The 22,951-nt window shown below is 42.9% G+C and overlaps 1 protein-coding gene across 1 annotated transcript in view; it reads left to right on the plus strand.

The window, feature by feature from the left end:
• The window catches only part of TMED8 (transmembrane p24 trafficking protein family member 8), a 39,266-nt gene extending 21,529 nt beyond the window's left edge, over positions 1-17,737 (plus strand). Inside the window, exons 2-6 of the mRNA XM_034992950.1 lie at positions 4,391-4,472; positions 9,673-9,802; positions 11,381-11,507; positions 11,938-12,243; positions 14,419-17,737. Coding sequence (XP_034848841.1) covers positions 4,391-4,472; positions 9,673-9,802; positions 11,381-11,507; positions 11,938-12,243; positions 14,419-14,636 — 863 coding nt within the window. The 3' untranslated portion in view covers positions 14,637-17,737. The remainder of the gene's footprint in view (positions 1-4,390; positions 4,473-9,672; positions 9,803-11,380; positions 11,508-11,937; positions 12,244-14,418) is intronic.
• Positions 17,738-22,951: the final 5,214 nt, after the last annotated feature.

Here is a 22,951-nt window from a genome sequence, read left to right on the forward strand (position 1 = left end):
GTATGGAGGTTCCTCAAAAAGTTGAAAATAGAGTTACTGTATGACCCAGCAGTTGCACTACTGGGTATTTACCCCAAAGATAACAAATGTAGTGATCCGAAGGGACATGTGCACCCCAATGTTTATAGCAGCAATGTCCACAAAAGCCAAACTATGGAAAGAGCCTAGATGTCCATTGACAGATGAATGGATAAAGAAGATGTGGTACATATATATATATACACACACAATGGAATATCATGCAGCCATCAAAAAAATGAAATCTTGCCATTTGCAAGGACGTGGATAGAGCTAGAGGGTATTATGCTAAGCAAAATAAGTCAATCAGAGAAAGACAATTATCATATGATCTCACTGATATGCAGAACTTGAGAAACAAATTCAGAGGAAGAGAGGAAAAAATGAAACATGATGAAACCAGAGAGGAAGAAAAGCCATAAGAGATTCTTTATCTCAGGAAACAAACTGAGGGTTGCTGGAGTGGTGGGGGGTGGGAAGGATGGGGTGGTTGTGTGATAGACATTGGGGAGGGTATGTGCTATGGTGAGTGCTGTGAATTGTGTAAGACTGTTGAATCACAGACCTGTGCCTCTGAAACAAATAATACATTATATGTTAATAAAAAAAAGAAAGGGTGTAGACATCTCTAATATAATATCATCATCTCTGACAGTGAAAGATTTGAAACAAACTCCAGCTCTAACAATAGAGACTTGAGGATTGGTTAAAGAAATTTTAATATGGATTATTGGATAATATACAGTCATTTAAAATTATGATATAGTACCATTTCTATTGACTCTGAAAAATGAATAATGTTCAGTAACATTTCGTGCATGTCCTTTCAGAAATATAAACACAAAATATATATATATGGGGACTCCTGGATGGCTCAGTCGTTAAGCGTCTGCCTTCGGCTCAGGTCATGATCCCAGGGTCCTGGGTTCAAGCCCCGCATCGGGCTCCCTGCTCCGCGGGAAGTCTGCTTCTCCCTCTCCTACTCTCCCGCTTGTGTTCCCTCTCTCGCTATGTCTCTCTCTGTCAAATAAATAAATAAAATCTTCATTAAAAAAAAGAAATATATATGTGTGTGTTTGTGTGTGTATAAGATTTGAGCCCTAGAATGAGTGGAAACTCTGAAACATTAATGGAATAATTAATGAAAAGCTATATGTTAGAGAACCTTGAGCTAGTGGGTATTATAGTCCCAACTGGTCAACTCATGTTACAGTATTTTCCAGTAGAACCTATGGTCTTCATGCCCCACACAAAATTAATGAATGGAGATAGGGGGCAAAATATATAAACATATAGATGTATATACATCTGTCTCCCTCTGTCTCTCTCTCTCTCTCTCTCTCTCTATATATATATACACACATATGTATGTATGTGTATATTTATAAAATATAAATATATTTCTGAAAGGATATGCACCAAAATGTTAACAAAGATTATCTTTGGCTAATGGGATTGTGGTTGGTTATATTGTTTTTTGTTTCTTTTTGCTCATTTTTCTACATTGAATAATGGATTATTTGTATATTAAAGTCTGGAAGGGTAAACGTAAATGTTTTCTTATCTGTATTTAATTTGTTTTACAATGAGTAAAGCATGAGTAATTTTAAAAAGTTAATTTGAAATAAATAATATAGATGTGCAAAGCCCTGCATTAAAGTTAAAAAGTCAATTATTTTCCAAAAATGTTTCAAAAATAGAGCACAGGTGAGACTGGGCTTAGAGTAAGTTTATTTTTATATGCCCTGGAGATCTTGATTGACTTATTTAGGCTAACAGGGTAAATCTGCAGTTAAAAAAAATCTAGTGCCAAACCAAGAAACCAAGAAACAGTCTCTTAACTATAGAGAACAAACTGATGGTTACCAGAGGGGAGGTGGGTGGGTAGGGGATGGGTTAAATAGGTGATGGGGATTAAGGAGTGCGCTTGTGATGAGCACTGGGTGATTTGTGGAAGTGTTGAATCACTATATTGTACACCTGAAACTAATATTACATTGTATGTTAACTAACTAGAATTTAAATAAAAACTTAAGAAAAAAGGAAATATAAGGAAACAAACACAAAATCTAGTGCTCAGAGTATTATATCAAGAAATACTGTGTCCTTATTAAGAGTTTATAGTCTCATGTACTCTGTGTGGATTAGAACACATCTGAAGAAGTTGTCCATTTTAGCTCCTTACTTCAAATGGAACAAAGAGGGACAACAAAAGGAGGCCAGAGGTCAGAGGTCACCTGAGGGATGATTGAGAGAACTGGAGATGGTCAGCCTGTGGAGGAACTTGCAGGAAAGTTGATAGCAGGCTATAAATATTTGAAAGGATATTGTGGGGAGGGATTGAAGAGCAGAGGTTATTAGGAAGCAGATTCTACTTAGGTCAACATAGGGAAGAACTTCGTATCTTCATTATCTCTTGGTGAAAGGGCCTCTTCACCAAGTAGCAGAGACTGGGGGAACATCTGACAATTGTCTGAGACTCAGTTCCTTTGTTGGGAGGTGTAAAGAAAGCTTAGTCCTCCTGAGTTTCTCCTTCACTCTCACACGACTCCCACTCACAGCACTTCTGACAGCAGATCTGGGTTTCTCCACCAAGCAATTCTGTGACACCGCCTGGGTGTCCTACAATTTAACTGAATTATGGAGATAGTGTCAGACCCCACAGGTTAAGGGCTTCATCCCATGAGACTGTCAACCCCCCCCAACTTCAGATGCCAGTCTCAAGTAGTAGGTCCCGGATTACCCACAACTGCTGTCTGACTTGACTATGAATTGAAGTTTCCCATGACCTCCCCCTTCCTTGGATTTGATGATTTGCTAGAGCAGCTCAGAGAACTCAGGGAAATACTTAACATTTACCAGTTTATTAAAGGATATGAGAAAGGATACAGATGAATAGTCAGATGAAAAGACACAGAGGGAAAGGTCTGGGAGGGTCCTAAAGTGCCGGAGTTTCTGTCCCCTTGGAGTTGGGGTACATCCCTCTCCCAGTATATGGATGTGTTCACCAACCTAGAAGCTCTCCAAACCCTGTACTTTGGGGATTTTTATGGAGGTTTTATCACATCGGTGTGATCAATCATTAACTTCATTTCCAGCCCCCCTCCCCTCTCTGGAGAATGGGGGTTGGGGCTAACAATTCCAAGCCTCTGATCATGGCTTGGTCTTTCTGGTGAGCAGCCCCCATCCAGGAGCCCACTCAGAGTCACCTCTTTGGAACAAAAGACACTTCTATCACCAGAGAAGATCCAAGGGACTTAGGAACTCTGTGTCAGGAACCAGAGTCAAAGAATAAAACGTGCTCATAGTGCTCTTTTCACTTAGGAAATCATCAGGATTTTCAGAATTCTGTGCCAGGAACTGGGGGCAGAGACTATATATTTTCTATTATGTCACAAGAGGAAAATTGGGTAGCATAAGCTCTAAGGTCTTTCTACTTATGAGAGTGTGAGTTGATAAAAAATAATCTTTTCACATATAAAAAAAGTGAGACTAGATTTAAGTTGGATCACGAATATTTGCCCATCATTTGCACTTTTATGTTGCTACCAAACTCTGACATTTGCAGTATTTGCGGTTTACTTCATTTAAATTGTATTTCGTACTGAGAAGTGGACTTTGGGCTTCAGTTTCTTGTGGTCTTAACTAGAGGAGGTTAAGCCAGGGCCTGTCTAAATACACTAAACCATATGCTTTTCTGAATGCTCAAGGAAAGGCTATATCAATAAACCATAAAACTTAGTAGCACCTGAGGGTTAGGAGCATGACTGCCTGGGTTTGAATCCTGCTTCTGTGCCTTAGTGTCTTTACCTGCCAAATGGCAAAAATACCAGCCATAGGCTTGTTGTGAGCTTGGGAACATGGCCTTCATTATGCATTTCACCTTTATACTCTGTGAAGCTACCTACCAGTTCTCCAATAAGTCACTGGTGAATGAGTGAGTGAAAGAAATTACAAAAATCCTTTCCCCTAGCTACAGTGACGTGAGCTTACTGAATGTAGAGGCGACACTCCATCCTGTGATGCTGAATTCCAGTGCATTTCATCCTAAATCTCACTCGGCCTTCTATGTTTTGCTTAATTTAACCATATGCTTCCTGAGAAATGTGATCCTTGAATTAGAATGAATTTTGTAGGGGCTTGTTTTGGAAAGGAACGTATTTTTTTCATGAATGGGGTATGCTGGTCTGAGAATACTTGGGTGTGAGGACTTGAATAATTAATGCACTAGACCTCTCAGAAGTGGATGCCCAGAATATTTTTGGAAAGAGAAAGTTGGTTGAAACTGCCAGATTGTTTTTTTTCAAGATACAAGATAATTATGATTGTGTTGCCTCTCAAATACTGAATTTTTCTTTCCATGATTTTCTAGAGAATGAAGATCTAGAAAACACCAACGTCACCTCTGCAGTGGCTTCGGCCTCTGATCCAGAACCCCATTCCTCACCTTACAGGTAGGGGCAGCAACTGGTTGGCTCCTAGACGCTTATCTTCTGAGATAAGGAATTGATGAAAGGCGTGGACAGCGACTTTAAGGGGGTGGACAAGTTGGAGTAAAGAGTATAGATGATTTGGTAGATATAGATGATAGCCCTTAAGTGTGCTTAGGGGCAGTGTGAGATCTCTTTCAGGTGATGAAATTTTCTTTTCTCTCAGAGAACAAAACTGTAACAAATAGTGTAGTGTCTTCTTCTGAAGCCCAGGTTGAAATGTTAAAACATTAGACATGGATGGATCCCAGGTGGACTTTGAAGAGAATGTCTATTTGCTTTTTACCCATAAGATGCACATACACACACACAAACACACTTTTGGAGGGTTTTTTTTTTTTTAAGTCTAATTTTTAGATTAAACCATTATGATGACCTTCAGATTGTTATTCTTAATTTTCTGCTCCATCCACTTCATCTACCTACTGTCATTGATACCATAGTGTATAGCAGAAAGGGAAGAGTTGTACTGAGCTCTGGAATAAGTGGAAACATGAAACATTAATGGAATAATTAACAAAAACCCATATTTTGCAGTAATAGATAATAATGGAGTTAATAGATATTATAGTCCAACTGATCTTATGGCACAATATTGTCCAGTAGAACCAGTGTGGTCTCCATGCCTCACACAAAGTTGGTGGCTGGGGGAAGAGAGGAATGTCAAGATATTTAAACAATATGTTATTTCTTTTAAAAAATTTTTTTTAAATTTTATTTTAAATTCTATGCCCAATGTGGGGCTTGAACTCACGACACTGAGATGAAGAGTCGCATGCACTACTGACAGCCAGCCAGTTGCCCCCAATCTGTTATTTCTTCAGTAGAAGTTCTTTCTTCTTACCTTTATATATGGAATAAAACTTTTTTCCCCCAGAATTCAGATGATGGAAGATAATGATTAATGTAATAATAATACAGTTGGTGATATATAGCCATACTTTATTGAATTTTTCTCCGTAATAATGATAATAAAATAGTTAGCTTTTTACAGAATATTTCTATTTGCTCAATACTGTACTAGGTGTTAAAATGTATTATATCATGTAATCCTCCTAACAGCCCTACTGAAATAGGTTTTTTTTTTTATGATGAGGAAAACAAAAGAGTGAATTGAAAAATTTCCTAAGTTTATGGAGCTTTAGGTTTGTTCTACTTTAAAGCTTGTTCCCATGAGTCACATTGGAAGGGTTTTGAGTTCCATGCTTAGACTTACTAGGTTATTTATATAACAGTCCTTTTAGAAGACAAAGCCTCCCCAAGGCTTTGATGATTTGAGACAATTCTTATCCTCATCAAATCCCAGGAGAGGAGCTCCTTTCCGTCTTCCTGCCCTCACCCTTTTTCTGTACATGGTGATTTGAAGGATATTTGGGAGATGGCTTTTGGCACAGAACTGATTTTTCCTCCTAAGAGTAAATAAAGTTTTTGAGCGAAGAATGTACAACATTCTTAGAAAAAAGGAGATCTAATGTTAAAGCTTTGTTTCTAAAATCTAGTGTGTGAAGAAAGAAATCCAGCCCAGATGACACCTGAAGTGTAGTGTTTATGTTTTGTATATATTAGAACTGGAAGGGCACAACTCTCTCTCTTCGCCAGTGAGGCTAGCCTGGCTGGCCAGGCTCTCCCCTCCCTTGGGATGCCCTCCCTACCCTGGGTCAGCACACACCAGAAGGCTTACAGTGGGAGTTTTTCCTTTTCGTGGTTTATCACTGGCATCAAGTGGTTTGCAATTTGTCTTTCCCAGAACACCCTTCATTGATTCTTCAGAGCGTACAATGCTAATGTGAATATTAAATTTATGTGGCTGTGGCGTGTCCTGTTTAGAATTGTTTTTTAATAAGCAGAACCATATTTGTGCAAAGTAGCATGCACAAAGGCAAAGAAGAGCCTTTAGATGCATACACAGTAAGGTCAGGCTAATGATCAGATTCACTGTTGTAGTCTCACATGCCAGGACTGCTCTTTTGCTCCCAAACGAAAATGAACTTACTCATTTGTTTATTCAACAAATATCTGGAGGCCATCTCCTGTTTATTCATTCAACAGTTATTTGTTGAGCGCCTGCTTGCTACTTACCTGGCGGTGTTCTAGGCAATGAAGATACTACAAATGAACAAGCAATCCAAGTTCCCGGTCTCATGGAGTTTACATTCTAGTGGGAGGGCAGACAGAAAGCAAGTATACATCATATTTCATAGACTCTTAAGTTGCCATGAACTCTAAGAGGTACTGTTATTTTATGAACTACCAAGAAAGGGAAAACGCCCAAGGTAGAGAGTCTAATAAGAGACACCCCCCCGCACACACACACCATGGGGCTAGGATATCAAAAGCCTAAACCTTCAGTAAAAAGATAAGAAAAAGTCCCTCCACACAGAAGGATTGCAAGGAACCTTTAATGTCTCCACCTTGGCACTGTGTAAGAGGTGGAAAAAATATCTCCCCTGAGAATATGAACCACGAGTCTGTAGATACCAGTTTGTGGTCTAAATTCACTCTGCCAGTGTGATCTAAACAAAACCCTCACACAGAACTTATTTCGGGTCATCTCAGTTGGAAGCCCTCGTGAGCACTGGCAGGAGCAAACGCAGATCTGGAGAAGGACTTCGTGTCAGTCCAGGCCCTAGGCAGTTGTAAGACACTACTAATTTTTAGGACATCCTCCATTTTGTTTGTATTAAAATCTGAAAACATGGGCACCTGGGTGGCTCAGTTGGTTTAGCGACTGCCTTCGGCTCGGGTCATGATCCTGGAGTCCCGGGATCGAGTCCCACATCGGGCTCCCTGCTCAGCAGGGAGTCTGCTTCTCCCTCTGACCCTCCTCCCTCTCATGTTCTCTGTCTCTCATTCTCTCTCTCGCAAATAAATAAAATCTTTAAAAAAAAAAATAAATAAAATAAAATAAAATCTGAAAACAAATCTACATCTTGAAATCAACAAAATATGGTACATAATATGTTGGGCAGTGGTGAGTGCAGTGAAGACGAGTGAACAGGGTAAGGGTGTAAAGACTGATGGGGCTAGGGTGGGGTGAGCGATTTCACTTACCGACCTCTGGGGAGCCTCTCTAGAAGTGACGGCTGAGCACAAGCCTAAAGGTAGGAAGCCCTCAGGTAACTGATGGAAGAATGTTAGGCTGAGGTGACAGCAGGTGCAAAACCCTTGAGTGGGAGAGGGCTTGAGGTGTTCGAGGATTCTCAGAGGTTCAAGAGGCCATTGTGACTGCAGCAGACAGGCAAGATGACATGACATCATTCTAGGGGATGAGGGTTCCATGTGACAGGCCTGGCGTAGATGCTGTGCATACTGGGAGTGAGACCCGTCGCTGCCATCAGGCTCATCTTCTAATAGAGGAGACAGATCAGAATAAATGGTGTCAAGAAACAAAAGTGGACTGTAATTTCTGGGCCTAAGAGAATAAATAGGCTTATAGCCTAGACTAATTTACATTTTACACAGGATTACCCGAGCAAACGCATAAAAATCAACAGCATCCCACACCTCTGATTTTTATAGTGACTGCCTCTTGTTTGTTCTGAGGGAGGTTGGAGTGACTTGGATAGCCCAAAAGGTGGCTTTATTTTATCTGAAAAAGAGGTAATTTGTAAGCTAGGAGTGATTTTTCTTGTTTATGGTAAAAAAAGAAAGAGAGAAAGAAGCTAATAAATACCAAAAGAAGTCCTCTGTTACCGCATGTTGTCTATAGTACTGTTTTCTTGTCATTTACTCAGCTTTCCTGGGGAAGCAATGCTTGAAAGCAGTGATTCTCAAACCTTTACACAATTCAAAGTTATTGAGGACCCCAAAGAATTTTTTCTGTGGGTTGTATCTATCAATGTTTACTATATTAGAAATTAAAACTGAAAAATTAAAAAATAGTTGTTGATTAATTTAAAAATGAAAATAATGAATTCATGGCATGTTAATGTAAATAATATGTTTTTAATGGAAAGCAACTATTTTCCAAAGCAGAAATAATTTAGTGAGGAGACAGGTGTTGTAACTCTCTTTCATGTCTGGCTTCACAAAACAGATTCTCACATCTGCTTCTGTGTTCATTCTGTTGTGAGATCACACGTCATGTACTGGAAAACTCTAATGTGGACTCTTGAGAAGATGAAAATGAAAAAAGGCGATCATATTTTAGCATTATTACACAAAAGTCTTAAGAGCCCCAGCGGTCCCTGCATCATACTCTGATAACTTCTACTCTAAAGAATCCATGCCACCTGTTGTTGGCAACAGATTTCCAAGAGGCCTGGGGTATGGAGCTACCACCCTGGCTCCTCACTCCACTTGCTGGTCTCTCCAGAAGCCAGGGGAGAGGAACGAGAGCAGCAAGGATTCCCTTGCTTTCTTAAAAGTAACTATATACAATAGAATATTATGCAGCCATCAAAAAAATAAATCTTGCCATTTGCAAGGAGGTGGATGGAACTAGAGGGTATTATGCTAAGCAAAATAAGTCAATCAGAGAAAGACAATTATATGATCTCACTGGTATGAGGAATTTGAGAAACAAGACAGAGGATCTTAGGGGAAGGGAGGGAAAAATGAAACAAGACAAAACCAGAGAGAGAGACAAGCAATGAGAGACTCTTAATCTCGGGAAATAAACTGAGGGTTGCTGGAGTGGTGGGGGTGGGAGGAATGGGGGGGGCTGGGTGATGGACATTGGGGAGGGTATGTGCTATGGTGAGCGCTGTGAATTGTGTAAGACTGATGAATCACAGACCTGTACCTCTGAAACAAGTAATACATTATATATTAATTTTAAAAACAGTAACTATTCAAATGCTTGCGTTTTAAGTCATTGGGATAATAGATTAGTGTGCTTTAAAAAGGGAAGAAAGCGTTGACCTTTTATTACCCAGTGACCTGGGTGTGGTGTTGGGGATGGTATGAAGTGGAGACCCTGAGAGGCTGCTCCCGCGGTGACCAGGATGACTGGAGGGGGACTGCTTTGCGAATCCACGTGCACTGCCTTTGTTTTAGTGATGAATTTCTGGCTTAGGCGAGGCCTAAGGGGCAGTAGTCCTAAAGGCCAGAGGAAAGCAGAGGTTGGGAGGTATCCCTTGAAGGATGTTCTGTTCCTAAGTTTCCCTAAGACGACTGTGTCTTTTAAGAGTCCTTGAATTGACATGCTCTCTTCCTCTGAGAGGCCACAGACGGTATCTCCGGTGAGCGAGGATGCCCCAGAAGATCTGCAGAAGCCAGCTGGTGCGTTGGAGGCGCAGGCCTTGGTGGAACAGGAATTGCTGCCTGCAGACCAGGTCCAGGTCCTCAACAAGGTAGGGAGGACATTGGCGCCGTCTCTTCCGTCTCTTCGGGAGGAGCAGTTGGTAGTACCAGAGTTTAGATGCATATGGATGGCTTGGAACTAGAAAGCACTGGGGCATCTAAGTTTTAATTATTTGGAGAATGGTCCTTTGTATGTATCACCCTCAGGGCCCATCACTGAACTGGCAACTCTTCCAAAAAATGAAATGTTGGAATGAATGCTCACGTGTTGTCTAAAATCCTCTGGATGTCAGGGGCCTTGATCCATGGGATTGTGTTTTAGCTTCAGTTTTCTTGTGGTATATCTGTTCAGCATTTACGATCAAGTTTCCTTAGAAGTGGTATAGATAGCAGCCTCCCTGCCATGGAGGATGGGTTGTTTGTATCATTATTAACACATCTATTATAATAACAAATGGTATTAGTGCCAATAAAGACTGTCAAACATTATAATTACATTTGCATATTGCTTTGTAGTTGACAAAGCATTTTTATCCACAATACTTCATTTACTCCTGAGAGCACACCTGTGAGGCAGGTACCATTATGTTCCCATTTTACAGATGAGGAACCTGAAGGGAAGACCTATCAGTGACTTTACTAATGCTGCGCTGCTAATATGTTGCAAACTAAATCCTTTGTTTAGCCTTCTGGAAAAGGAAAGACTCCCTTAAGTGGGCTAGCCAAAGTCTCATTTACCTCATTAAGCAATGCAGGTAAAGGACTTACTCTCCAGAAAGAGATATTATGAGAATATAGCCTGGGAGTAATTCAAAATTTCTTTCTTTCTTTCTCGTAAATCTCACTGGTGTGCTGTCCCATGTGGGCAGTGGGTATACATGTCATGAGTTGCCTGCCGACTGCTTGGAGAAGGAGCAGGAAATTATGGCATAAAAGCAAGAAACAGGAACACTGATCCGAGTGGCCTGACGTGAAATGCACAAGAGAGAGATCGAAGCCTCCCGCTACGGGCTAGCGAAGGCTTTGAGTTTCAAGTGATGCTTGTATTCTCCATGCAGGTTAGATGTCTGGCAGCAAATATACTGTTAAATACATCGACACAGGTGAAATGGCGATTATATACAGAACACTGTTAGTGGATGTGACAGCCGGTGGCATGGGACAGCCCGGGTGTGCCACGGAAGAGCCAGAGACAGGGAGAATATAAGACAGAGCCTCTGTCTTCAGTGCTCTGGTGACTCGGTGGACAGGGCTCAGGAGGTACCCTGTGAGTGGGAATTGTAGCAGGAGGCTGTGTGGCAGAAGGGGAGTCAGGCTAAACCCTGGAGACAAAGTGCTGCCACGAGAGGGGCCACCGGAAGGTGCTGTGCCGCCTGAGGCCAGATCAAGGCGCGGCAGAAACGCTGTTGGTGCAGAAGTCAGTAGCGAGCATGGAGGGTGTTCACGGACAAAGATTTTCTGAAGAGTCTGGAGTGGGAGAGTGGCAAAAGGGAGGAGGGCACGTGGCCGGCAGGCTTCGAGCTGGGAGGGTGGAGGCAATAGGGCAGGGGTGGCCGGCGCCTTCGGGAAGGAGGCGGATTGGAATCTGTGCCTCTAGTAAGCACTCTAATCAGAGTTCCGTTGTGCAGATGGCCAAGCACCACGTTCCACAAAGGTCTGGGGACATCGTTATGATCCAGTCTGAGCACACAGGAGCTATAGATATCCTTTCAGCTGATTTGGAATCTGCAGATCTCCTGGGGGATCATAGGAAAGGTGAGACCTCTGGGGGTATGGAAGGTGATTTCTTTGTTCCCAATGGGTGCTTAAAGAACGGCAGGCAGGGGGCGCCTGGGTGGCTCAGTTGGTTGCGCGTCTGCCTTTGGCTCAGGTCATGATCCCAGGGTCCTGGGATGGAGCCCTGTGTCAGGCTCCCTGCTCAGTGGGCAGCCTGCTTCTCCCTCTGCCTCTGCCCTGCGCCCCCTGGCTTGTGTGCTCTCTCTTTCTCTCTCAAATAAATAAAATCTTAAAAAAAAAAGGCAGGCCAACTGATGGAAGGAAAGTGAGAAGGTAACTTGTGAAAGGCAATCAAAGAAGCCAGGAAGTCGAAGGAAGGTCTTTGACTGTGACACCCTCCCTAAACCAAATGCCAGGTGTCTTTGCATTTCCTCTTGGTTTCTCAGTAGTGAGCTGCCTGTCCTTTCAGTGTCCCCGCCTCTGATGGCTCCTCCGTGCATCTGGACCTTTGCCAAGATGAAGGAATTCAAAAGCAAGCTGGGCAAAGAGAAGAACAGCCGTCTGGTGGTGAAGCGGGGTGAGGTGGTGACCATCCGGGTACCTACCCATCCAGAGGGGAAGCGTGTTTGCTGGGAATTTGCGACTGACGACTATGACATTGGCTTTGGAGTTTATTTTGACTGGACCCCTGTAACCAGCACTGACATAACTGTGCAGGTCAGTGATTCCAGTGAGGATGAGGATGAAGACGAGGAAGAGGAGGAAGAGATTGAAGGTAAATTTAATTTTAGCATAATTTGCAAATTGCTTTTTCTGGCTCAACCCAATTTCTAGTGACCACTTCCTGTGTTATACCAGTCCTTCTCTTCCTTAGAATGCAAGTGAGGGATCCCTTTCAGCATTGTAAGCTAAATTGAGTGAAGCAGGCCAAAGTTAGACCCTCAAAGAACATTATGGTGGGGATGGTATTGGTGCCTTGGTGGAAAGCTTCTTTTGCTTTTTAATCAGTACCTAGCTATTTCCCCAGCATCTCCTTGGGGACAGGGATGGGGCGGGCAGGGAAAGGGGTGGGTCAGTGCTGCAGTATATAGATCATGTATAAACCTGAGATTATTTTGTATTTCCCTCATAGTTTGGGATATTTACCATTTTTAGTCTGGAACCATACCGGATGATTACACTTTGTTAACTGTGCTCCCCTTCAAACTGTCACAGTTGGCCGACTACTGTTTACTTCTTTCTTCATGCCCAGAGCTGTTTTCTTTTTCTTTTTTTTTTTTTAAAGATTTTATTTATTTACTTGACAGAGAGAGAGCGAGAGAGGGGAACACAAGCAGGGGGAGTGGGAGAGGGAGAAGCAGGCCTCCCGCTGAGCAGGGAGCCCGATGCGGGGCTCGATCCCAGGACCCCGGGATCATGACCTGAGCTGAAGGCAGACGCTTAACCCACTGAGCCACCCAGGCGCCCAGAGCTGTTTTCTTTTTAAAGCTCTTTTTTTTTTAAGAGTTTATTTATTAGAGAGAGAGCATGAGCTGGGGGAGGGGCAGAGGGAGAAGGAGAAGCAGGCTCCCTGTTGAACAGGGAGCCCCGACACAAGGTTTGATCCCAGGACCCAGAGATTATGACCTGAGCTGAAGGCAGACACTCAACTGACTGAGCCACTGAGGTACTCCCAGTTTTTTTTAATTAAAAAAAATTTTATTGAGATATAGTTGACATATAACATATTAGTTTGACGTGTACAATATAATGATTTAATATTTGTATATATTGCAAAATATGCCCAGAGCACAGCACATGCCCAGAGTAGTTTTAAAAGTTGTTTCTATGCTCCATTCCAGTTATTTGTAGTGCCTACTCAGGATGACCCTGAGGCTTTTTTTTGTTTTTGTTTTGTTTTGTAATATTAAGAGTAGGTCCTAATTAAGTTCCAAGCATCTTGATTTTTCTATATAATCTTAAAATCAGGCCCTTGCTTCTTTGTGGAAGAGCAAGTCTGCAGGGAAATCTTCAGGTATTTAGGCAGGAGGAGAACCTCATGTCTTAATTTGCTATTCTGCAGGTGGCCAAGTAGAAGTTCTAGGTCACTCTGTATAGCGTGTTTGTATTTCCTACCTCTGTTAGCTATTTCTTTTTCCTGCTGAATGAAAAGATGTCAGAATCTTCCCTTTTAAATATCTTTTCTTAGGGTGCCTGGGTGGCTTAATTGGTTAAGTGTCAGACTCTTGATTTCAGCTCAGGTGATGATCTCAGGGTCCATAGTCAGCGGGGAGTCTGCTTGGGATTTTTTCCCTCCCTCTCCCTCCCCCTCTGCTCCTCCCCAGCTGCTCACACTCTCTCCCTCTCTCTCTGAAATAAATAAATAAAATCTTTAAAAAATAAAGTAGGGGTGCCTGGGTGGCTCAATCTACTGGTTAAGTGTCTGCCCTGGGGTCCTGGGATTGAGCCCCACATCAGGCTTCCTGCTCAGCAGGGAGTCTGCTTCTGCCCCCCCCCCCCCCCTTTGTGTGCTCTCTCTCCTTCTGCTTTCTCTCTCTCTCTTTCAAATAAATAAATTTAAAAACAAATCTAAAATAAATAATAAAATAACGATCTTTTCTCCCCCTTGGAAATGTCCAGACACTTCTGGAACTAGGTAAGTGTAACTAAGGCTAAGTCACTGTTTCTCAGTGGAGACTTTACCGGCCTTTGGGGTGGAATGCTTCTTTGCTGGGCAGGTACTATCCTGATGTTAAGTGCTCCTGGACACTTGGGCACCAAATGCCAATATCACCCACTAGTTGCTGTGATGGTCAAAAGGCCAGCAGACGTTTCCAAGCTCCTGTAGGAGGGCAAGAGCGTCTCCTTGGCTAAAAGCCCCTAGGTCACCTGGTCCATTCTTTTACCCTGAGGTCGGACTTATTCTTTCTCTGAAGTCCTATCCAAACAGCGTGCCATTTTGCTCACACAGACCCTGTCCCAGTTGGTGACGTAGAGAGAGGCTCCCGGAGCTCCCTGCGAGGTCGTTATGGGGAGGTCATGCCTGTGTACCGGCGGGACAGCCACCGAGACGTGCAGGCTGGCAGCCACGACTACCCCGGTGAGGGCATCTACCTGCTCAAGTTTGACAACTCCTACTCCCTGCTCCGCAACAAGACTCTCTACTTCCACATCTACTACACTAGCTGAAGGCCCGCGGGGACAGAAGGCGGGCGCGCGCTCGCTGGCTGGGGCAGGCTGCTGGCTGGCGTCTCTTGTTCTGGATAGGCAAGAGCTAAAAGTTGAGCGTGAGGCTCCTGATGCTCACGTCCTGCCTGGCATGCCTGACTGTTGACCCCACGTAGCTTTTCCCCCTCCTTGGCTTCCGCAGGTGGTGGTGTAGTGCCCCTGTCTGTGGTCCCTGACTCACACTCCTCTCGCGTCAGACTCCAGCCAAAGTCCCTCTGAAGGAGCCCGTCAGGCAAAAGCCTAGAGGAAGGTTGGGTGTTAAATTGTAAAATTAGGTCTGTTTGGGTCCAAGGGATTATTGCAGTTGCTGCTCTCTCCTCTCGCCGAGCCTTTATTGCAGATGTGTTCAGCGGTACCCACTCTTCACCTTTTGAAAGTGCTGGAGGAGGAAAAGCGCGTTGTCCGTGAAGGAGCCAGCCTCTTGGATGGAGAAAGCTCTGTCCAGCCTCTCACCACTGCCATCTTCCCGCCTGCTGGTTCTTCGTGGTCTGTAGTGCAGGCCGGGAGCCCTCACTGCCTTTGGAGGGGTGGCAGTAGTCCCGATTGTTCGACTCTGCCTGTTGCCCTCCTCTTGCCTTTCCCCACATCTGTGTCTGGGCCCTTACAGCAAGAACGTCCATGCTGTCTAAAGTGGTGATCACGTAGTCTACCGTCTGGGGGGATAAGCGCCTCCATCATTTCCTGCTTCAGGAGGTCGCAGCCCGTAGCCAGGGTGCTGGTGGGTGCAGTGGAAAGGGTGGGAAGTAGGTACTGGATTGATCTCAGCATATCGTTGACAGTCAAGTGTTACTGCAGTACTTCTTTTGTATAATCAAAGAAGAAGGTATAATCTGAGCGAGAAGCTTAAAAAAATACAACACTCCCGATTCCCCACCACTCTTTTCTATCTTTAGGGTAGGAGTGTTATGTAGAAATTTGGCTTCAGAACCAATCAGATTTCCAGTTTCTGGATTTAGATTTCTTGCATTGAGAGCTTAAAGCTTTTGGAGTTCAAAGTTTCTTAGAAAAGGAAATGAAGCTTCACTGTGGCTGCTGATTGGAGCTGTTCTTTAGCAGGCCAAAGCCGGCATTTCCCCCTGACTGCCTTTCCCACTGTATTAGCCCTGAGGCCCGGAGTGCCAGGGATGGGGGGCTGTAATCGGTGGTCGCCAGAGAAGCAGGCCAGGGCCTCGGGCAGAGCAGGGACCTCTGTGGTTGTCTGTGCCTCCTTGTTTCTTATTCCCTGTGTTGAGTCTGTTACTGCCTTAGAATTTTGAGGAATAATTCGATTTATTTATTACTTTATTTATTTTTGTAGCACATTTCATTTTGCCCTTGAAACAGCTTCCATCTGTTTCTTAGAAGGCTTCTGTCTGCTCTGAGCCATTAAGACCACCTCTCCTGCGGAGTCAGATGATGACGATTTTAGGAAAAGTTGGGAAGTGACAATGTTCCCTTCATGGGTCAGTCCTGGGATGCTTTGGGGAGGAATCTGCCCTTCTGAGACGGATGATGCCATCTTACCCCAGCACTCTTTGTGGCGAATTCTAGGCTGTGAGGGACCCGGCCCAGTCACCCAGAATGGAGTACGGAGGGACTGACTTCCCGATCAGGGATATGATATGATCCCAGGATTTCAGAGTCCTACTCTGAGGAGTCATCTTCATGACGGTTCCTTTGGCTCATTCCTTCCTTGTCCAGGTGTCTCACGCCAAGCTTCTCCCCACTACAGGGGCAGGAACTCGAAGACCAGGGCCCCTCACGGTAGTTCTGTACCATCGCTGTCCCAGAGCAAAGGGCCAGACAGCCTGCATTTTCTGTTCCCCTGGGAGCAGAGCCCCAAGTAGGATAGGATGCTGTGGACTGAGCCGCATCTTACCTCCATTATTCTATATTTCAGTGCATTTTGTAGAGGATTACACTGGCCAAAATGCATCTACCTTGTAAGAAATTAGAAATTATTCTGGTGACTGTCTGTCTGGACTGCGACAAGCAAACTCACTGTGCATGATGTCATCATCAGATAAGCTGAGTGAGCACTCTTTTGGCACCGAAGTTGAATCACGCCTTAGCTAAGTGAGGATAATCCTTATAAGATAATTTTCTACTGAGCTGTTCTCTAGTCAGCTCAAGCCTTGTTTATTGTTCCTGTTTATTATTAACTTCTGACTTTCTCTTAAAAGGGAGCTGTCAGGCCCTAGCAAGCTCCCTGGGACAACACTCTTTGTTTATTTTTGCCATGAGATGCTCTGTACTTATTTTCTTTGGCATCCTGATTCTGGTGCATTGGGGAAGTCAAAGGGGCCTATTCCCGTCACCTCTGTGTGCCTCTTACTGTCTGGGCACTTTTGAAGTCCTGGACGTGGTTACATTTCATCCTGCACTGGCGTGTCTTTGTCCCATTAGCACAAAATGGCTAAAAGAAGATATTGTCAATATCTGATTCATTCCCTCTTCTCCTATTAAATTTCTGAAATCATCACACTTGAGGGACCAGATATTACTTGTGGAAGCACACGTAATTAGTGAGAAGTTCACAGCCCAGCAAATCCTCAGAGGTAGTCCCTTCCTTAATCTCTCCCTATCCAAGTGTATAGAACCAAACAATGAAATCAAAATCATCTGTCTCACCCTGTTCTCCAGAGCACAAATAAATACTAACCAACAGTCGGAAGAGAGTGCTTTGTAGTGGGAGAGAGATTGAAATTCTCTACACAGAGCGGCTGGCTTCTTAAAGTTCTTCAGTTTGTTTAGCTTAGGCACTGTGTTGGGGCTTTTAGAAAGGAAGACTATTTAAAGTGTTAATTTTTTCTAACATTTTATCATGAAAAATGTCCAGCAAACAGAGAACCTAAAAGAAGTAGATAGTAAACACCCTTAGGTATACCCACCATATAGGTTTTAAAATTATAAATTGCTAATTAAAACAAAGATGATTCTCCCATTCTGTTCCTTTTGACAAGTGTCCAATTAAAATGTGTTCCCTGCACAGACATCAGCTCTCCTGTGTCACAGGGCCCCTGGTTTTTTAGCAGATTTGTGTCCTTCAGCATGAGTTACTTGGGAGGTGGTCCTCCCTCATTTAAAAAAAAAAAAAAAATGTTTCTAGATCTATAGCTTTCAAAAACTCATGCTGTATTTCCCCTTCCCTCAGGCCAGAGCTGCACTCTTCTCATCTCTGACTGGCACGGTGGAGGGTGGGGAACCATGAGGCTGCACTGGAAGGACTTCAATCTGTTGCTTTACAACAGGGCCTCAGGCCTCTGGAGTTAAAACTCGATCCTCAGACAATGAATAGTTTGATAATGGAAGTAGGTAACAACTTGAAATAAGGCCATTCTTCTTCTTCTTCTTCTTTTTTAATAATTCATGCACTTTAAAAAGATTTTTATTATTTAAGAAAGGAAATCTCAGACTTTTTAAAAGTACATATTGCCCCTGATATGTATATGAAAGTGTTAAATCTGAGAGTTCTCTGTCTTATATTAACCAGTGGGATTAGATATTATTGTAAAACCAGTTATAGAAAATATCTGAGTTTAGATTTTTTTTTTTTTTAAGATTTTATTTATTTGACACAGAGACAGCGAGAGAGGGAACACAAGCAGGGGGAGTGGGAGTGGGAGGAGCAGGGAGCCCGATGCGGGGCCCCGATCCCAGGACCCTGGGATCATGACCTGAGCCGAAGGCAGACACTCAACGACTGAGCCACCCAGGCGCCCCTGAGTTTAGATGTTTTTGATGAGCCCTACCCAGTTCCTCTTTGAAAGAATTGGGTGAAACCCAAATCCTAAAGTCTGTGTCTTTATATTTATTTTTTAAGACCATTTTTCTGTAAAAAGCTGCCTTTTAACCCCAAAGTATGTCATTCTAAGGTATGGAGTTGAGTGACCCTACCATTTACATAAAGGAGTATTGTTTTAGTGGAGGGTGAGAGAGGGGCAGGAATGAAATAGTTTGTGCAGTTTGAGGACTGTCTTTTAAAATTGATAGTAAGGAAAAAAAAAAAAACAATAAAATGAGGGGAAGAGAGATAAGCTGTCAAATGTGTCCGGAATTTTGCTCATATCCCAATTTTGTTTAGTTCTTTGGTCTGTATTTCATTAGTTGGAATTCTTCTTTAAGCCAGAAGCCTTGCTGGTTCTCATTGTGCTTCTTGGAGAAACCCAACCCCCTTTGCTGTCTCTTCCAAAAGGAGCGACTTCAGGAATCTTTTTGAGTAGGTCTCCTCTACTAAGTGTAATCCCCTGACCCGAGGCTGCATTTCACCTCTGTATTCTGGGGCTTAGAGTCTAGTGCCGTGCAAAAGGGTGGTCAGGCTAGCACGAGGCTGGGAGGGGGTGCAGCTGTGGTCCTGCAGCCCCAGTTGGTTTTGACTGGGGCCAAGAAAGGGATGAAATCAGTTAATTTTTACCAAAATCACAGAAGGACCTCAAGCCGCAAGCTGTGCCCCTCTAGGCTGACCTCCCTGTGAGGTGTAGGACTCACCATCTTCTGTCATCTTTGTGGGATGGTCATATACACAGCAGTAAATGGAATAGTTTGTTCTCCCTTTTAAGAGTTTCCATTTAGAATTTCTCCTGAGCCTAAAGGGTCCACATCAACCTCTTTTAGTCTCTTTCCACCTGGCTAAAAGTGTAGAATTCCTGGAAACCTGAATTTGCTGGAAAAGGGAAGAGCACCATCCCTATAGAATCTCAGTGGTTGAAAAGAGTTGGAAGGTGAGTTTCTGTCTGAAGGAAGGTCATTTCTTTTATTGTGAGCGGTAGCACTTTCGGGGATTTATGCTCTTTAGAGAGCAAGTCGTCGTATTCATTGTGTGTTGGATTGTGCTTAGGGAGCCATGATGCATGATTCTTTGGGAAGTAAGTAGGGAATGGGTGTCTAAAACCAGTCACAAGCCGGGTGCAACCCTGTCTGTGGTGAGTATCTTTATGGCCAAAGTCCCAGTCTTCGTGCACACGGAATCCTGTCCCTGGGCCCTCATTCCCATACAACTGAGAGATAAAGAGGGACTAGGCTCCCTCCCATTTCTCTCTGATGTCTTGATTATTTACCATATTGTTTAGCACTGGCAGCATGGTATCTAAGGCCTCTTTACCTGATTAATCAGAATTAAATAACAGTGTTTATTGAGAGGATAAGGCAATCAGCTTCGGTTGGAAGTAGGACTGGGGAGGGATTGTGACCTATAGTCCCATATTGGGATAGCTGGGTGACTTGTGTAGGACTGTCCAGTCATCAGTTGGAACTCTTGTGAACCTTACCAAGTGAATTAAGAGGATATGTCAGTGAGATACTGATGAAGACAGCAAATTATTATGAGTTGAGTAGTAAATAGAGCAAGCCCTCCATCTATGGGAACGATAGTCTCTCACAGGCTATAAAGGCAATTATAATGTGAGTTTGCAGCTCCTCAGTGTTCTCAGAAGTAGAAGAACCACCTGGAAGTTGGTTCTTGGTGGCCGCTTTCTGGGAAAAGGGGAGGTACCCCCCCCAAAAATGCTTTGGCTCAGTGGGTACCTGGTCATGGTCACTGTCACCCCTTTGCTCTGTCTAACCCATCCAGTACCTGTGAGCACTCCTTTGACATCTACCCAGTTACTAGATTCTGAGGGTAGGATCTGGGACTCACACCAAAGGGTGTAAGAAACTTTGCTAAGTATCGTGTGGCCAGATTTCAGAAATCACTGCTCCCTCTGAAGTGTTGCATTACCCCTGCCTGAAGCAGAAGGCCACACAAAGCCCCTGCTGTTTGAATCTCTTGTCATTAAGCTGAGAAAACCCAGATGCCCAAAGCCTTGTGATGGGGTTCATTTACAAATAGTCATTCCCTCAAAAACTAAGTCCAAAAGTAAGTAAGATGCTGGCTTTGAAATTATTTGTGGTCCTGGTCACTGGTTTGAACCCATGATCTGATTACCATTATATGAACTTTGATTTCTTTTAGGCCCCAGGCATGTGGACCAGAGTTAATTTCATGGCTCTTCTTTACCCTGAGACTTGAGGAGAAGGTGGCCCAGAAATCTAGATATACAGGCTTTATTAAATTCCATAGTTTTCTCTCCTTTTAAGTACTTATCTAAGGGTCAAATAATATATGTGAAATGACTTTCAGGGGACAAAGTGCATTTTCTAAAAGTTCTGATATAGGGTCATGAACAAGTCTAGAGTTTAGGTTTGGAATATTCTAGCATATAGGGTTCCAGAAGAGCCCTTAGCTAACAGTCAGCTTTAGGAGTTCTCTTCCTGAACTCACTTCTTCACTCAGGTTTGATATCTCTCTGTCTAAAACGTTCCTTGTTGTTGTTGTTGATTTTTAGGTTCAGGCCAAGTATCGTGTGGAAAACATTATCTTAATTCCTTCTCTCATGTCCTAATTAGTACATTTTACTAAGAAATTCCATATTAAAAACTCTACTGACATCCATATCTGAGATTATTGTCCCATAGGTGAAGTTGTTTTTATTTAATCAAGTTGAATTATTTCCATTTAGCCATGTTCAAGAGCAAGTAAAGTCTAGAGAAAGCAATCCTGTAACCCATCACTCTGGCATACCCATTTTCCCTTAGTGATGGGAAGCGTTTTGAGATTCTCAGAAGAAAGTTGCTTTGTAATGAAAGTGATGGATTATGAGAAAGCCAGACTTTGGGTAAGGATACTTGGAATAGAGGGAGGTGCTTGCAGATTTCCTAAACTACTTCATGCCATTTAGCTTGTATTTCTGAAAGGCCTGCTTTGCTGCCATGCACTGAGATCTATCAGTTGATTGAAAGATGATTATGCTTTCTTGGCAAATATCTAAGCAATTGGCAACCACAAAGGCATTCTTTCCTTATTGTTCTCTATCATGCATTGGCGCTGATGTTACAGAAAGGGATTTGGAAGGGAAACCGTCTCACTGTCTTTTCTTTAAAGTACAGAAATAGCCCAACAAGTCATTTATTGCAGTCGTCTTGTGTTACGTGTCCCCTGAGAAATGCTGTCAACATTTCCTATGATTTCTAAGAGCTCTGTACCAAATTGTCATTCAGTCATTTTGTCCTGCTGAGTGGTTTTTCTTTTAAAATACCTTCTCCTACCGCCCTGTGGTGTGTGTGATTGTGTTGCTCTGATACCCGGATGATTCCTGAGCTATGGCTCTTGAAATAGCTCAGTTCTTGTGTTTTTCTCTTATGTAAGTTTTGTGATGCTTTTGTGCATTTCTTTGTCTTCTCTTCCAGGTTTTGAAATCTGTCCTAAATAAACTTTTTCACTATGCACCTGAAATGTGAGTTCTATCTTAATGAACCTGATTTACATTTTATATTTTTTATTCATCTCTGCATTCCTCCTAGAGGAAAGGTATGCTGTCAATCTATATGAATTATTCTGTAATCTATTGATTATAAAAATTGAAGAAAAATTAACAATTAAGAAAAAAATTGAGACAGATTAATGACAGATCTTTCAACTGTGTTTAAATTCATGGCAGAGTATTACGAACTGGGAACTGGGTTTGGCCCAAGGGCAGAAAAAGTGGGTTTAGAGCGATGATCACTAAATAGAACATTATAGAGTTTAATCAGTATCTAGTTTCCAGTGATGTTCATTTTCCAGTGAACTTCCTGTGTTCAAATTTGGAACTGGTACAGTGGACACCAGGGTAATCATGTACACAGTCTGGGTGATATTAATTCAGTCTATTTCCATTTCAAAAATGACACCCTAAGATGTCTTAGACATATCTTAAAATGATGCCTGTGCACATCGCTGGCATTTATTACAAAATGAGAAAGACTCCTAATCTGAGCAGGAAGGGTACCATTAAAATCTTTTCTTCAGATATCTGTGGTTCTACAAGCCTGCTGGATCTTCCTCTGCCTTCCTTTGCAACGTAGTTTAGAGGCTGTTGTATAAAAGAGGAAGGGGTTGGAAGTAATTGTGAGTTAAATAAATATAATCTGCCCACCAAACTACAGCACAACCAGTAAAGAGCCCAGGCAGACTACATGGAGCTGGGGGTCTTTAATGAGTTATGTTTGGGTATGCTGAATGTAGTATGTCACCGCTAACACTTAACATATTGAAAGTCACTTTATTTATTTTTAAAGAATTTAAGTACCCTCAAGGCACCTGGGTGGCTCAGTCGTTAAGCGTCTGCCTTCGGCTCGGGTCATGATCCTAGGGTGCTGGGATCGAGTCCTGCGTCGGGCTCCCTGCTCCGCGGGAAGCCTGCTTCTCCCTCTTCCCTGCTTGTGTTCCCTCTCTCGCTATCTCTCTGTCAAATAAATAAATAAAATCTTAAAAAAAAAAA

This window comes from Mirounga leonina, unplaced genomic scaffold (assembly GCF_011800145.1).
Source record: "Mirounga leonina isolate KUSES-001 unplaced genomic scaffold, KU_Mleo_1.0 Mir_82, whole genome shotgun sequence".
Classification (NCBI taxonomy): domain Eukaryota; kingdom Metazoa; phylum Chordata; class Mammalia; order Carnivora; family Phocidae; genus Mirounga; species Mirounga leonina.